We start from the raw sequence: 15779 nt of genomic DNA on the forward strand, positions 1-15779 counted from the left end.
TGTATGAGGAAGGAGGGCAGTTAGGCAACACGCCGGGTACGTCATATCCGGCCTTCTTTAACGTCGTGTCAAAGCTAGCAGGCAAGCAGGTTTTCTAATCGCTGCGTTTTGGCAAGGAATTGTTTTTAACACGACCTGTTTCGGTGTCTGTACATCTGCGAGTGAAGTCCTAACGCGGGTGTCTGTGCAGTAGCTACTCGAAGTTTAAGAGTTGAAGCTAACGGCAGAGCACGTTGTGTTCCTTGTGACACACCGTTAGTACGTGTGTGGCGCGGCGGAAAGAAGCTAGCTGACTTTAGCATAGATATCTCTTGCTTTTACTCAGGATGCCATGCCACAATCAGCAGCTGAACAATGTGAGCAGTGGCCAGGAGCACCCAATGAAGCAAGTTCGGTTTGCAAACAGTAACAGCAGCGTGCCTGCAGTAGTATCCAACTCCGAACCAAGTGATGCCACAACACAGCCTGACAGCCAGGACAACCTGGGACCCCAGCTTAAGCTGCTTCCTCTGAATGACCAGATCCGTGAATTACAGACAATAATCAGAGACAAGTGAGTCCCCCGCTCTTGTTTACTGACACACAGGCCATATGCATAGTGGTTGTGGTACAAAAGCAAGTAACGAGCCTTATATAAAATATAGACTTGTGTTTATGGTCTCTGTAGAAAACTATAATTAGTAAATGGAAAAACGTAGCTGTTCTTCATTTCACTGAACTGGAACTATAATAGAAAACCAGGAAGGTATGTAATTTAAAGGATGCCACTAATCCTAAAAAAGGCAGCTTACCAAAAATTTAATGGAATGTAAATTTCCAGGGGAAGTCAAAGAGTTTGCAGTGATATTAGATAGGTCAGGCAAACGTATAGCACATCTCAGATCTTGATGTAATATTAGAAAAACAAAGCGTGAGGTTTAAATAACTCACTCTTTAAACATATGTCAAATGACCAAATGGTAAATGGCCTGTATTTATACAGCGCTTTACTAGTCCCTAAGGACCCAAAAGCGCTTTACATATCCAGTCATCCACCCATTCACACACACATTCACACACTGGTGATGGCAGCTACATTGTAGCCACAGCCACCCTGGGGCGCACAGAGAAATGCTTTCAGCCTGACCATCTCCAATTTCCTTTCAAATGTTAGAAGGGGGGGCACGCTTCTTATTAAAGAAACTGCAACATTTTACCTCTATATTGTTATAAGTTTACTCATAAAATAGATATTTTTTCATATAAATATTTTTTTTTTTTAAATGTGTGTGTATATATATATATATATATATATATATATATAGATAGATAGATAGATAGATAGATAGATAGATATATATATAGATAGATAGATATTTTGTGACTATCTATATATATATATCTATCTATCTATCTAAGTTGGGGGCATTTTCAACCAGCTATATCTACAGAGCTACTTAAATTATGTAAATCATATTTTTTTAGGCCAAATATCTCCGACCTTCACTTTATGTAGCAAATTTGAGTTCATGATCACCCTGGGAATTTTTCAGGCTGGGATTTTTTTCCAGATTTAGTCAGTTGATATGAAATGACCCATATAGCTTCAATGATGACTCAACATGGTGAAAGAAACTACAGTATGTGCAATATTGTCCATGCCTGTGACTAGGGCTGGGCCATATTATACCGTTCACGGTAATACCAGTATAATGTTAGGCAACGATAGGAAAATGAAATATCGCGATAGAATATGAGTAAAACGCGCATGCGCAGTGGCTTTGTTTTCATACGCACATGGCCGATTGTTGAGTGAAACAAATGAACCAGAATTGGTTTGTAAAAATGGTGCAACTTCAGTGATGTGGAACTGGTTTGGTGTTTGTCCGTCAGATACACGACAAAGCACATTTTTTTGCAGAACATGCAAGCGGCCGTCGTTATTGTCGGACTAAGATGCTCTTAAATCTGGGAGTAATCTGGGTCCTAAACTCCATAACCTTCAGGTCAAACGAACACTGCAGCATCACTGAGAGTTAAAAACTGTCTAAATTCTTTCATCTTTAATAAAACGATCAGCATTGCTGCTTTACCAGGTGTAACTATGAAGTTTAACTTCCAGGCATCCATGAAAACAAAATTTATTACATTTAACGGAGTTAGAAGTTAGCAGGAAGCTAGCGGAAGCTAGCTCGCTAGTTTCGCTAGCATGTTCTGACTGAGAGACTGAGAGATTTCTGAAAAAAATCAAACGTACAGCTCTGCTATCACTTCCAACATAAATGAAGACAGGAAACTAAACAGCAGTGACGTTTATAGTGTTGTGTGTGTGTGTGGGGGGGGGGGAGTTGTGTGTGTGTGTTTCTTGTCTTGTTTTTATGGACATGTAGTCTGCCAATAAAGATTGAATTGAATTGAATTGAAAAAAATAGGGTTACTGAAGTTGGGCTAGCTGGTATTTAATGATGTGCTACGTGATCGCTAGCAACACAGCTATGTTAGCATAATATAAACAGTGAAGCTGGAGGACAAACACTAACACTTTTCCACTTAAAAAAGTTAACGTTAAGGTTTCTGATAGTTAGAGACAAATGCAATCGCATGGCAGGATGCTGTAAACGGACCAAACTTCAGTCAGAAGAACAACTGAGATAATCCATCCACAATACGAGGTTAGTCATTAATATACTGCAACAACATGGGAACAGAGCAGCTGTGATAGAATACAGCATTAATGAATCAATGGTACAGAAGTGGAGGAAGCAAGAAGAATGAGTTTAATAAAGTTTGATTTATCTGACTGCTTTGTTTCGCTTAATGTGCCTTATAATCCCGTGCACCTTATGGTCCGAAAAATACGTACTGCACACTGCAGTTTAATGTTGCAAAGCACCTCTTTTTAACTTCAGTGGATATTATACATGGTTATGCTCAGGATATGTCAGCCCATTTCTACTGGAAATGCCTTTTGGTTAAACTTTCAGCAAGGCATTTGCATTTGCACTGTTACATTTTTATAAAGCTTTAATGTACATAAAAACCAGCTTCTTGTTTAAGTGAAAATAAATGGAAGGTTGTCTTTTTGCGCTAGTAATGTTGTGGAGTTGTATTTTGTCTCGCATCAATTATATCGTCAGTTATATCGTTATCGCAAATTTTCAAATATATATCGTGATAAATATTTTTGGCCATATCGCCCTGCTCTACCTGTGACTAAAACAAGTGATGCTTCTTCAAGGAAACGTCATAGTAACTATCATAACAGGTTCAGCTACAACATTTTTTAAGCCTTTCAAGGAGAGAATAATTTATTGTATCAAAAGAACCAACATATCTTACAGTTGTTAAGATGTCTTGTGTAGTTATAACCTTGTATTACTTTACCTGATACAAACAGGAATAGTTGTCGTCTGTTCACACAAAAAGAGATGAAATTGAAGCAGTAATAAGATTATTTGAATCAGAGCAGTGCTGAGTATCAACCAGCTCAGAGACGCATGTATCTTAAAAAATAGATCATTAGGAACTATAAATGCAACAAAAATGATATTATTGTAATGAAAACGAAAAGTTAAAATACTAATTATGAATAGCCCACTTTAAAGTAGTCACATGTAGTAAAAGATTTGCATTTTTACTGTTATTGGTATTTTGATGGGCAAACATCCAAATAATAGTTGGTGCCTTCTTCATTAACACATGATAAGAATTAAAAAATGACATGCATACAGTCATGTAAAAAAGAGTTTCCACAGGACTATGCAGTGCTGATAGTCTGATCATCATCAACTGTCAGGATCTTTGTAAAAGCAGACATTTTGGCAATTTGCTGGTCTGGAGCATTCAGGTGTGTGTTAACAACCATGCAATGCTCAGATAATCTGTAAAAACTCCCAAGAGCTGCATCTCAGACTCTACAGGCCTCAGTTAGTATGATAAAACTCATGACAGTACAATCAGAAAAAGACTGAACAAGTCTGGTTTGCTTGGAAGGGTTGCCAGGAGAATACATCTTCTCTTTAAAAATAACCTAGCAGAGGGGGTTGTTTCAAAGTTGATCTGAACAAACCACAAAATGTTGGGCCAGGGTTCACATTTCCGAAAAACAAAACACAGCACATCAGCACAAATACCTCATACCAGCTGTAAAGCATGGTGGAGAAGGGGTGATGATTTAAGCTTATTTTGCAGCTATATACCTAAGCATATTGCAGTCACTTAGTCGACCATATGCCAAAGTATTTTACAGTGAAATGTCAGGCCATGGGCTAAAGCTTGATGTCACACAACAGGACAATGATCTCCAACAGAATGACTGAAAAAGAGAAGAATAAAGATGTTGCAGCAGTCCAGTCAAAGTCCAGACCTCAGCCTTAATTAAATTCTGTGGCAGGACCTTAAAAATATTGTGCATATATGAATGCCTGCAAACCTCAATGAACAAATAGCACTGTAAGTGCGCCACAAGTGAGCGACAATTCCTCCACAATGATGTGAGAGACTTAAAACGCCATACAGAAAACAATTACTGCTAAATAATAAACTATTGAATCATGGGGTATCCTTTAAGTTTTCAAAGAAGTACATATTGTCATGGGGAAACTTACTTTTTCACATGACTGTATAACAAATGGCTTAAATAAATAGGCATTGCAAATATCAGATGTTCTTTACAGGTTAAGAATTGCTTGAAAATGACCCTTTTCATAGTAAAAGTTTGCCAACCCCTGATCTAAAATGATCTAATCAAACTCATATTTACATTTTCAGGACAACCAGCAGAGGAGATTTTGTGTTTTGTGCAGACCGACTGGTAAGATCATGACTTTAATACAGTATGCTGTAAGAGTGTGAAGATTTTATAAATAAAGTCTGTTTGTGTTGTAAAAAACCAGATCAGGCTTGTAGTTGAAGAGGGCTTGAACCAGCTCCCCTACTCTGAGTGCACAGTGACCACACCGACAGGTGAGGAGGATCTCTCTGTAATAACAAAGTCGTTATTCAGGTGTAAAGTCTAGGTTAGACAAAAACAGAGTTCTGAATTCTGACCAGTGGGCTCCAGTGTTTGAGTGTTTTAACTCCCAGCATTATATGACTGTGTGGGCTTTTTCTGAACAGCTACATTTTGTGACTGTTTCTGCTTCATTTTTTCCCTCAGGGTACAAGTATGAGGGTGTCAAGTTTGAAAGAGGCAACTGTGGAGTCAGCATTATGAGGAGTGGTAAGTTAAACCTTCTCTAGCACACCTATCAAAACAAATTTGTGTCTTTCCTAGGTACACATAAGTCTTCCATGAAACCGTGTACTCATACTGTGCATCTGTTTTGCTCTTGCTCGGTTATCGTTTGCGCTGGATCATAGACTAACTACTCTCTTGTTTGAATACTACGTTGTGTAAACGTTATGTTAGGCATTTGAGACAGCTATTTGTCTTTAGTTTTGTAGAGAGCACAGTCTCTGAAGGCTTCGCTGTCAGCAGACCACACAACCAGAAGTGACACTTGTTATCTATCCTTTTGGTTTAATGAGACTGTTACCATAGCTGTCTGCAAAGCCTGTTTTGCCTTTTTGACAGTCATGCTAGAATAAAACACAGGAAGTATAAAACTCAAACACTGTACCTTAAAGGTAACACATCAGCTAAGTCAAAACACCGGTTCTATTGTTTTCCATACCACAGTCATGTCTTGACATCCTCGTGGGTTGACTTTGAGCATGTCATGGTAGAGCGCTGTAATGTAATGAAGACTGAATGCTTTACAGTGTGACCAGTGTGTGAACTTTTCTATGTGGTTGTGGAGGAAAGCGGGCAATTCTGCATTTATATATAGCATTGTTTGTTTGCTTGTTTTTTAAATGGCACCAGCCATGTCTTTATATTTCTTTAATATTTTTAGGTGACTTTGGGTTTAGGAAAATCCGGAATGTATTTTTATGATTAGCGCTGCTGATAATTATTCTTGTAATTTCAAACAAACCGATATGGCGTGAGCGTGTCTTACTGGAGAAATGAGACGCAACACACATGTAGGTGCAGGTCTGCTGGAAATCCCCGCTGATGAAGACAAAACTAACCCTAAGCAACAAATATATTTCAACCTTTCAACCACAGTTGCATTTCACGTGCTTTCTCACAGGTGAGGCCATGGAGCAGGGTCTCCGTGATTGCTGCCGCTCTATCCGCATTGGCAAGATCCTCATACAGAGTGACGAAGAGACACAGAAAGCCAAGGTCTACTATGCCAAGTTCCCCCCAGATGTGTATAGAAGAAAAGTGCTGCTCATGTACCCCATTCTCAGTAAGTAACAAGATGGCTGAGCTCGTTTTTTCTTGCTGGTGACTCCAGTTTGTCACCTTCAGTAGCACGTAAATGTCAAGAGATGTTCAATTCTGTGCAAGTGTAAAAAGAAAAAAAGTTTTTTGTATTTATTCATTTTGGAAAATCTCCCTTGAGTTGACCTTCACCACCAAGTCTGCATTTCCACATCACGCCGGCCCATTCACACTGCTCTGATAATTATAGTTCTCATGGGGCTAATTATACATTGCCTGGGAGATAGCCACCAGGCTGCTGAATAACATAATGAGTGCCAACAAAAATAGTATCTTAATAGCCCCGGTTTCCCTGTGTCACAAAGCAGCATTTTTCTGTTCTCAGCTTTAAAAAAAAAAAGTGACCAAGCTAGGCTCAAGGTATATTTTATAATGTCAGAATGATGGAACATATGGTTTCATTGATGCATGCTAACTGGATGTGAAATTAAAGCCTGTCAATTGTCCAGACTCATGGGCACATCAATCAGCACACAATCACTTTCCTTTCCTTTTAAGATGCTCATAATGCATGAGTTGGATATATTTGAATTGGGAAAAATGCAATTATGTAGTTTGTGTTGGGAATCTGTTACGACTTGTCACATATTCTTGAGATGAGTCAGCAAATTTGTCATTATAAGCAGGAATGTGAAGCAAACCTTATTTGTTCTGTGTCTGCAGGTACAGGGAACACCGTGATTGAGGCTGTGAGGGTGCTGAAAGAGCACAGGGTCCAACCCAAACATATTATCCTACTCAGCCTCTTCTCCACACCTCATGGTAAGCCAGACAGCTCAACACAAGTGCAGTCGCCACCAGCTCGGTTTTGTTTACCTCCCAGATCACACACTTTGTCCTCTATTGCTCCTCCACTCATGTTTCTGCTGCATCAGTGTCTATATAAAAAATACTGTTGCCAACAACAATGAGGTTCTGTGGCGCTGCTGATCTGAAGTCTTGCTCAGCAGTCATCAGTAAACTATGGTAACTTCTGCACGTTTATAGTTTTCTCTACTTTAGCTTGGGCCAGATTGTTTTGATGTTTAATGGATTTATTCCACTTAAATATATGAAACGTTGATATATTAAGCACATGTTGCCATTAAAATATAAAAAGCTATTTAATCCTCTGAAGGGGATGAAGCCTTTTTAAAGACATTTCCTTTTACCAGGTAATCAAACCCTGGTCTACACTATATACAGAAGTGGTCGCTTTATTAGGTACAGGTGCTCAACTCACAGGTACGAGTATGTAATCAGCTAATCACGTCACCAACCCAATGCATGTAGACATGTCAAGTTGGGCAAGAAAGGTGATGTAAGTGAACATTCCATGGTTGTTGGTGTCAAGGAGGTTGGTCTAAGTGTTTTAGAAATTGCTGATCTATTGGGATTTTCCACACGATCATCTCTAGAGTTTCAGAGAATGTTCTAAAAAGGTAATAAATCCAGTCAGCAGGCGTTCTATGGGTTAAAATGCCTTGTTGATGTCAAAAGTCAGACTGCTTTAAGCTGAGAGGAAGGAACCACCAACTCAAAAAAAAAGACATTTTAGAACCAAGGTATGCAGAAGAGCATCTTTGAATGTGCAACACATCAAAACTTGTAGCAGATAGGCTACAGCAGCAGAAGACCACACTGGGTGCCACTCCTGTCTGCTAAGGACAGAAAACAGAGGCTACAGTTCACACAAGTTCACAAAAAATGGATAATAGAAGTCTGAGAAAAACATCACCTGGTCTAATGTCTCTATTTTTGCAGCGACATTTGGATGGTAGTGTCAGCATTTTCCATCCATTTATAAGCGCAGTGTGCACATGTTCTGGTGGCTGCTTCCAGCAGGATAACACAGCAGGAGCTCAAAGCTCAAGTCATCTCAAGCTGGTTAGAGACAGTGATAGTGAGTTAGCTGTACTCCAATCTCTGATGAATTTTTCCAGCACCTTATGCAAAAGCGGCTCCAACTTAATACTAGCAAAATGTACCTAATAATAAAGTAGATGATTCAAGTGATTCCTGGACACCAATGTTGGTAATCTTATTGTCATGTGGAATGAGACCATTGTGTGTTACCATTACATTATTTTTAATAATCTATAATTAGTATTTTTTATACTAACAGTGTATCTGACAGTGCTAAAGGAGTTGTAATGAACTGACAGGATCCCCTGCAGCTCTGCTTAGTCAGTACTTTATAGTGAGTTTCAGTTCATTGTTTAGTGTTTGTTCATTCTCAATCCATTTGCAGCTACAGCAGACAACTGCCTTTAATAAAAAAGCACTTAAAAGCCACAGTAGGTAGCAAGTGGAGTAGCTGATGAACATAGTGGACTTAAAGGTAGATTATTCCCCTCGGGGGTTGGTAGAAACAAAAACAGTGCCAAATGCCAGATAAATAATAATTTTGTTTTGGAACAGGTGAACATGTAAATATGCATCTACTTTTTAATGTTTGCTGTATAAACCTAAAAAGTGAGAATATGTCAGTGTTGTTGCTTCTTAAGCTTTAGGCCCCTTTATCAGCTTACCTGAGCTGTTCTTAACCTCACCACAGTACAGCTGAAGATGGTGGGAAATAAGATGGTTGCTTTTTTCCATCCTGGTCATGAACTGGCATTGCATAGCAGTCTTACCTCAGAAAAGCTTCAGGTTTTGGCTGCTAGTTGCTTTTGTTTATTCAGCACATCAGTGGCTTAGATTTCAGACAGAAAGTGAACCAACTGTACATTTTTCTTCTAGGAGCAAAATCTATAATCCAGGAGTTCCCAGATATCACAATTCTGACCACAGAAGTCCACCCGGTGGCTCCAACACATTTCGGACAGAGGTACTTTGGCACCGACTAAATGGAGGACAACCCGAGGAACATGATCTGCAAATAGTTTTGGTTTTTAATATATTTTGCAATGTATTTGTCATGTTCTCCTCATTGTGCGAAGTACTGCTTCTCATTTACAAAGTTCAAAAACTGATATCAAATTAATCAAATGTATATATTATTCTATGCTGTGTATAGTCATACTATAAAAAGACTACACAGAACCATGTAAAGAGTTCAACTTGGATCATTTTATTCTGCATGTTACAACATCTGCTGGATCAATAAAGAATATTTGTTTACAAAGAACAGCAAATGAAACTATTGGTAGTTTTGACGTGATGGAAAAAGGGAAGCACCACAATCACATACTCCAAAGACGGGTTAAAGAGGGGACCACATGTGCTCTAGCAACATTGAACTCCTGCCTTCTCAAGTTGTAAATGTTCTGTTTGATTAAAGTATGTTACTTCAATAGTTCACTTACCGGTAATAGAACAAAATATACAGACACTGCCTGCAGCAGGTATGGTTCAAACTCGATACACGAGAGAAAAAAAAAGGCAGACTTTTATAACAATAAATAGACAAAAGACTAAATGATACACTCAACAGCCATATCCTTCTCAATGTTTTTATACAAGCTTTCACATATCCCTGATAAATAACCTACAGTTTCAGTAGAATGAACAGAAGCCTTTCTCAGATATGAGCAGCATTTAGTTTAGGTCACTCAACTTGGGAAAAAACTGATCTGACAAAAAGTTTAAGCTTCAACATACAACTGTACACACATCTGGTGAAAACCCAACTTCTTATGCATGACTGAATAAATGGGTTTACTTTGTTAAAGAAGTGGTTTCCTGCCAGGTGCGCTGTCTAAATACACAAAAGCAGTCTGAATAAGATTAGCTTTCATTGGTATTAAAATACATAAACACAGGTAAAAAAAATAATAATAATCAGAACATTATATTGCAGAAGATCACTGCCCTCTACCAACCTGTTGATGAGGATCAGTTAATATGTACAGTGTATTTATCTAAAAAGATCAAAAACAGACATAGAAGACCCTATGCCCTCTCATATGCATGTTTGTGTCTATAACAAAAGCAACTTTTAATCCCCTGCATCCAAAGTGTTATCTTCCCAGGGATAGCTAATGATAAAAAAAGACTGATTAGATTAAAAAAAAAAAAGTCTCAGTAAATCTCATGCTCAAACCCCAGACATAAATCTAACCAATCACTGCATCCTTCTTAATCAATGTAGCAAACAGCTTTTAAGCCATGATATACAGTCTATTCAGAATATGACTCCACTGATAGATAGATAGACATATCAAGTTTGCCATAATACTCAGATGTAACATGTAATCAGGTCTAACTATGACCAAATTTATGCTTGTCTTATTGTTACAGTCACCATTGTGATTAGACACTGAGCTAATGACATTCGAACTGCAACAGGGAGGATAAAACACTCCATAATGGGGGAAGAAGTGCCCAAGATGTTGGTGCAAAGTACTCAAAAGGATGATGAGGAGCAGGAGGATACATTCCGAGGAGATACTGACTCCAAAAGCAGGAATACTTGTTAGTAAGGCTCAGGTTAAGTTAGCTTTTTAATAATATGTTTAAGTCAAATCTTATGTTTAAATGCTGTAAACCTCAAACTTGTAGACAACTCAGTCACTATGAGACTTCTGGAGCCTGACAAGTGCGAGTTCCCTTCCCGTCCCCCACCAAAGAAACCATAAGGTGCAACACTGTAAGCTTAACTCTCAAACAGAAACCTGTAAAATTGCACACTGCCAGACAGAAGCTGTAAAGGTTTAGTGCTCTGTCAAGAATAACAAATACAGGCAAAATATTTTCTCTGTAATTAAAAAAAAGAAATCAGTTGCTTTTCTGTAAAACAGGAAACACTTGACTTGCCCCGAAAATAAAATTTTATGATGACATGAGAGGCGATGCTTCCACTGGTCATCCAATGAGTTCCTTTTTTCATCAGTATGTGAAGCATCGGGGTAGAGTTGGCAACGACAGTCCAAACGCAGGTCTTAATCCTTTTGTTTGGGCCCCTTCGGTGTGTCTGAACGTCCTTGTGATTTGGAATGATTTACCTCTCAATACACAGTGTGTGCGATACAAGTCCAGGTCTCCACCAGTGTAAATTATTCCTCCATCTCTATGGTAACAGAGGGGTCCACATCCTCTGCTGGAATGATTAAAAAAAAAAAAAAAAAATCAGCATGTAAATTAATTTTTTCTGTGGTTTTGTTGTAAACGATGCATCTGGTAGTGAACAGTGTGGTTCATGTGACCAGCAGGTGGTAGCAAAATATAAACACAGCAGCAGTTTATAGTGAAGCCTTCAGGTCATTTCAACTGAACAAATATTGAACTAATCTGCCGTTGCATGGTGTCGTTACTGTGTCCCATCCCCTCCGCCGTTAGCCCAAGGTTACAAACCTTGCCCATCTTATTGCTCCTACTGTGTGACCTCCAACAACGTTTGTTTTTGGATGTTTCAGTGCAGGGATTCCATATTTGGAAAGTCAAGTTACGGAAAAGTCGGGGTCTCTGAATGGATATTTTCTCTGTCACTACACTCGAGCAATAAATATGACTTTCATAGGAATAAAAAACATAAATAAGAGACAGGCACAAATAACTTATAAAGCACAAGTATTCACTGGACACTATTACTTGTTTTTGTAAGACCTGAAGGTGATAGAGTAGGTAAAATATTTGTTTAGAAAATACAGTAAAAGTCACCGGATGCCTGCAAGCATTTGCCTGTGACTCGCATGACTCACCCTTTATTTTTGTTTTTAAATTTCACAGTGCAAAGCAACTACAAAGGTCAAAATGACACAAAGGATAACTGTAATTAGATACTAACAGATTCTGGAAAAAACTCAAGCATTAAGTCTCTTAAGAGGTTTTTAATGGATTAAAAAAATGCAAAAGTATTAGAGCCAATTATTTTTGGAAGGAAGCTACTTGTGTCTTTAGCACCAGCAATCTCATCTAGAGTAAATAGAAGCCAAGAGCCATATATTTCATGGATCAGGTGCTACTGTGAAGATATGTTGACCAGCAGGTCATGACAGCTGTCCTGGATGATATAAGTTGAATAGGATATACAGTATATTGGGCATTAATGAGAAAAAGGCGTTTTCAGCTCTGTGTATTTTAAATATGACAGAATTTAAATAAACTCACCCAAGCTTCCCTCCTCAGACCCATCATCAGACTCTTCCCACATGTCCTCGTTAGCTAATAAGGGGTTCTGGGATTCAGAGCTCCGGTTCTTCAAAGCAAAGTAGTGGCCATTCCCTTGGCTGACATATAAGAGGTACAGAAACAGATGGAAGCTTGTTAAAGATCCAGTTAACTATTAAATAAGTTCCAACCATTGATCAAATTCTTCACTATGCATGTTATTCATTAGCTCCACTGCAGCTTGATGTAAAAACTACTCTGTATTCTGAAGTCAATGTCATATTGTTCCCCATCAATTATTCATATCCCTTATACTTCAAATATTCAGTGTACTACTTAAATCATTATACTGATCTCTAACTCTTCCTCCACCATGGCAGTAAGCTGAGGTACAGACACTTGCTCAGCCTCTTTGTCCACAACATTATGCAAGAACTAACAGGCCAAATTCCATGAACCTGGTGGAGAAGTGGTGGTGAACAGAGGAAGTATCCATTAGCTTTTAGTGAGGATCCAGATCATGTTCTGTGAGCACTGGCTTTGGCACACGTTGCACTCTGAATTAATTCTGTGTATTTCAACACTCTGTTGCAAACTATAGGGCCAAGACTTCAGTGTAAAGATGCCAAAATGCCATCACCTCATTATAGAAATCAACGAGTTGCCTCCTGACAACAAACTCACCTCGTAAAGACGGGGATGAACCACAATCTCCGATTCTCTCCAAATACCTGCTCCAGATTTCTGTGCGTGCCGACGTTAAAGCCGTTTTTGTCTGGTCCGTTGGCAAAAACCGGAGCTGAGAAGGCCTCTAAAAAACAGATATGAAACTAGTTAGGTTTCCCCTGTCAACCTTTCAATTCTCCATACCATATTTAATGTGTGCTTAATGTATTAAATAAATGAGATCAATTTCTTAAGGAGGAGGGTTTAATCAGTAAATGCGTCAAATTCTCACCTAATGTGGATCTGTTCTTGGCCACAAGCCAACAGTGGTAGCCAAAGAGGAACATGAGACTGACAAAGAACATGAGAGCCACAAACATGAGGAAGAGGACGTGGAACTTTGCAGGCCCGTTTGGCAAGACCCCCTGGGAAAGAGCGAAATGAGAGTGCTAGAAACCTGAGAATAAACTATGACAGAATGCTTGAATCTTGCGGAAATACAATACTGCTGACTATAAGGACTTCAAAATGACATTATGACAACTTGTGAATATGAGTCATAAAGCAAGAATGACACTCACTTCCCAGAATTTGAGGAAATACTGAAAGACTGTTGCCGCAATGAATATACAGTACACCATAGAGTAGGCAAGGAAAAGGAGAAAAAACTTGTAGTTGGAAAAACCAACACAGTTGTTCACCCTTAAAAGGAAAAAGACATTCTGGTTTTAGAACAAAACATTTATTTCACCATTTAAACACTGACGAAGAGGAAGAGATTACAACTTACCAGGGACAGTGATGGTCCATCTTTAAGACACACCTTAAAAGCAAGACAAGGTTTCTATATCATTTTAATGGCATTTGTTTCATGTTAGGCAAGCTTTTCTTACAGCTTTCTTTAACATGTACACTGGCAGCTATCGGCTCGTTCCCTTTGCTAAACCTCTGCACTGATTGATCTTTGGAATAATGTCTTCAAGACATGACATGGCAAACAAAAGCAACATCCTCTAATTATCACAACAGTCCCTGGCCAACAAATATCTAATTGCCTCTCTCCATCTCCAGATGAAGAGATTGGGGAGGAAAGGGTGTCTTACATTTCACAGACGGAGCAGTGGTGACAGCGGTCAGGCTTCAGCACCTGGCAGCGGTCGCAGAACCTGATAGCTGGAGACAAGAGGATGGCGAGTTGAATGGACGACATTTGAGCTGAGCTTGCCCTTCAAATACTTCCTGCAGCCCAGAACTTAAGTCTTACCAATCAGCATTAATGAAAGAGATATACTGGCTGATTACTCTGGATGAAGATGCTCCGGAGTGCACACAAAGCTAATTGCCCTCACCCATTTCCTTTCACCAAACACAGATTATGTGTGAGATGATGGATTGCGGCTAATATACCTGTATTGTTAGTGCTGCCCCCCACAACTCTATATCAAATAAGGTGGACAAAGAAAATTAGAAGAAAAAAAACATTTCACATGATTTCACATGCTTTCACTGCTTACCTCCAGATTGGGCTCGAGTGAAAATAGGCAGCTTCTTTGCAATCTCAACCAGGATTTGCTTCTGAGCATCTGGTCTGTCCTCCATTTCGTACCTTTGCTTGTCTGAGTATGACAGCTGAAACTAAAGCAGACAGACAGATATTTGCATACAACATATTCAGCATAGGCCACAGTTAATTGGTGATATTCAGGTTAGCTCTCCAGACCTTTTTGCATGGAGACGCAGGAGGGGTGAATATTGACTTCCAGTAGGTCCAGGAGAACATCACAAAGCAAACATGAAATAAAAGCAAATAGGCCACTGCAAGCACAAGAAATAATCACCATAATACATAATATATCAGAAACAAGCCCGGTGTTATTCTAGTTCATGGTTCAACAGTGCACATTACACTGAGACGAGAGGGTAGCTTACCTTTTTCCAGTGTATTGGTGATTGTAACTGTTAAAACAAGAACATGATTTCAGAAATACACCCAAGTTGGCTGACTGACAACAGTCTAGCTAACTGTTTTGGCTAACACTAGTTTGTTTATTGTTTACTGAAACAGCATTTACCGGCTAACACGACTAGCCAGACTGTCAGGTTGTACTTAGCTAAGAGGAATAACAGCACAACAGTTTTGGTATAAAACCAGGAATTACCACTGAGCTTGTAGGGGAAGATGGGAAATTAGTTTAGGTTTAAGGAGAATCTGATTGTATATTAAGTAAATGAACGCACACACCCGAAGCCACTTCCTGCTCTTTCTATAACGTTATGTCAACACCGCTGTGCGGTAGTCTGCGGTGTCTGTAACTAAACGATCAAAGTCGCGGGAAACCAACACAGTTTGCCATACTTACAAAGACATAGTTCAAAGACATAGGCGTAATACGACCACAAGACAACGGCGGTGATAATAAGAACAGGTATCCACGAGAAAACCCTCTGACAGCATCTCAAACCTCTGGAGAGAGCCATATTCCATCTGAGCTCCGCTCTCTTCCGCGTTCGACTACTATTCCTGGGATTTATCCATCAGTTGCATCGGGGAGCGATTCACTGCACTGAAGTTACCGTTTGGCTAGTGTTCCTTCTTTCTTTTTCTTTTTTTAAGATAAATATTACTTTTACTGTTGTAGAGTTACTCAAATATGCTTGATGGGCACATTAACATGTTTTTTGTTTTGTTTTGTTTTTTAGGAAGGAACAGCTGTTGTACATGGTGAATTCCAGTCAACTCAGGGTTAGGTTTGGTTTATTGGCACTGTTT

General features: G+C 39.1%; 2 protein-coding genes across 2 annotated transcripts; one reads left to right on the forward strand and one right to left on the reverse strand.

Annotated features, from left to right (window-relative positions):
* Nucleotides 1-16: 16 nt before the first annotated feature.
* On the forward strand, nucleotides 17-9422 carry uprt (uracil phosphoribosyltransferase (FUR1) homolog (S. cerevisiae)). The gene is made up of 8 exons (XM_085476921.1): nucleotides 17-81; nucleotides 326-553; nucleotides 4750-4792; nucleotides 4875-4944; nucleotides 5138-5200; nucleotides 6117-6278; nucleotides 6977-7075; nucleotides 9035-9422. The coding sequence occupies exons 2-8, from the start codon at nucleotides 327-329 to the stop codon at nucleotides 9139-9141; spliced, it is 771 nt and encodes a 256-aa protein (XP_085333047.1). The 5' UTR covers nucleotides 17-81; nucleotide 326; the 3' UTR covers nucleotides 9142-9422.
* A 1024-nt stretch (nucleotides 9423-10446) lies between these two features.
* zdhhc15b (zDHHC palmitoyltransferase 15b) lies at nucleotides 10447-15544 on the reverse strand. Its single transcript, XM_085476907.1, has 11 exons — nucleotides 15370-15544; nucleotides 14939-14965; nucleotides 14730-14824; nucleotides 14524-14644; nucleotides 14113-14182; nucleotides 13800-13832; nucleotides 13591-13711; nucleotides 13302-13434; nucleotides 13028-13154; nucleotides 12344-12462; nucleotides 10447-11333 (listed from the first exon to the last, which is right to left on the reverse strand). Exons 1-11 carry the CDS (start codon nucleotides 15485-15487, stop codon nucleotides 11290-11292), a joined length of 1008 nt encoding a protein of 335 aa, XP_085333033.1. The 5' UTR covers nucleotides 15488-15544; the 3' UTR covers nucleotides 10447-11289.
* Nucleotides 15545-15779: the final 235 nt, after the last annotated feature.

This window comes from Copadichromis virginalis, linkage group LG2 (assembly GCF_057382275.1).
Source record: "Copadichromis virginalis isolate Kocher_CV1m ecotype Utaka linkage group LG2, C_Virginalis_male_GT1.1, whole genome shotgun sequence".
Taxonomy (NCBI): Eukaryota; Metazoa; Chordata; class Actinopteri; order Cichliformes; family Cichlidae; genus Copadichromis; species Copadichromis virginalis.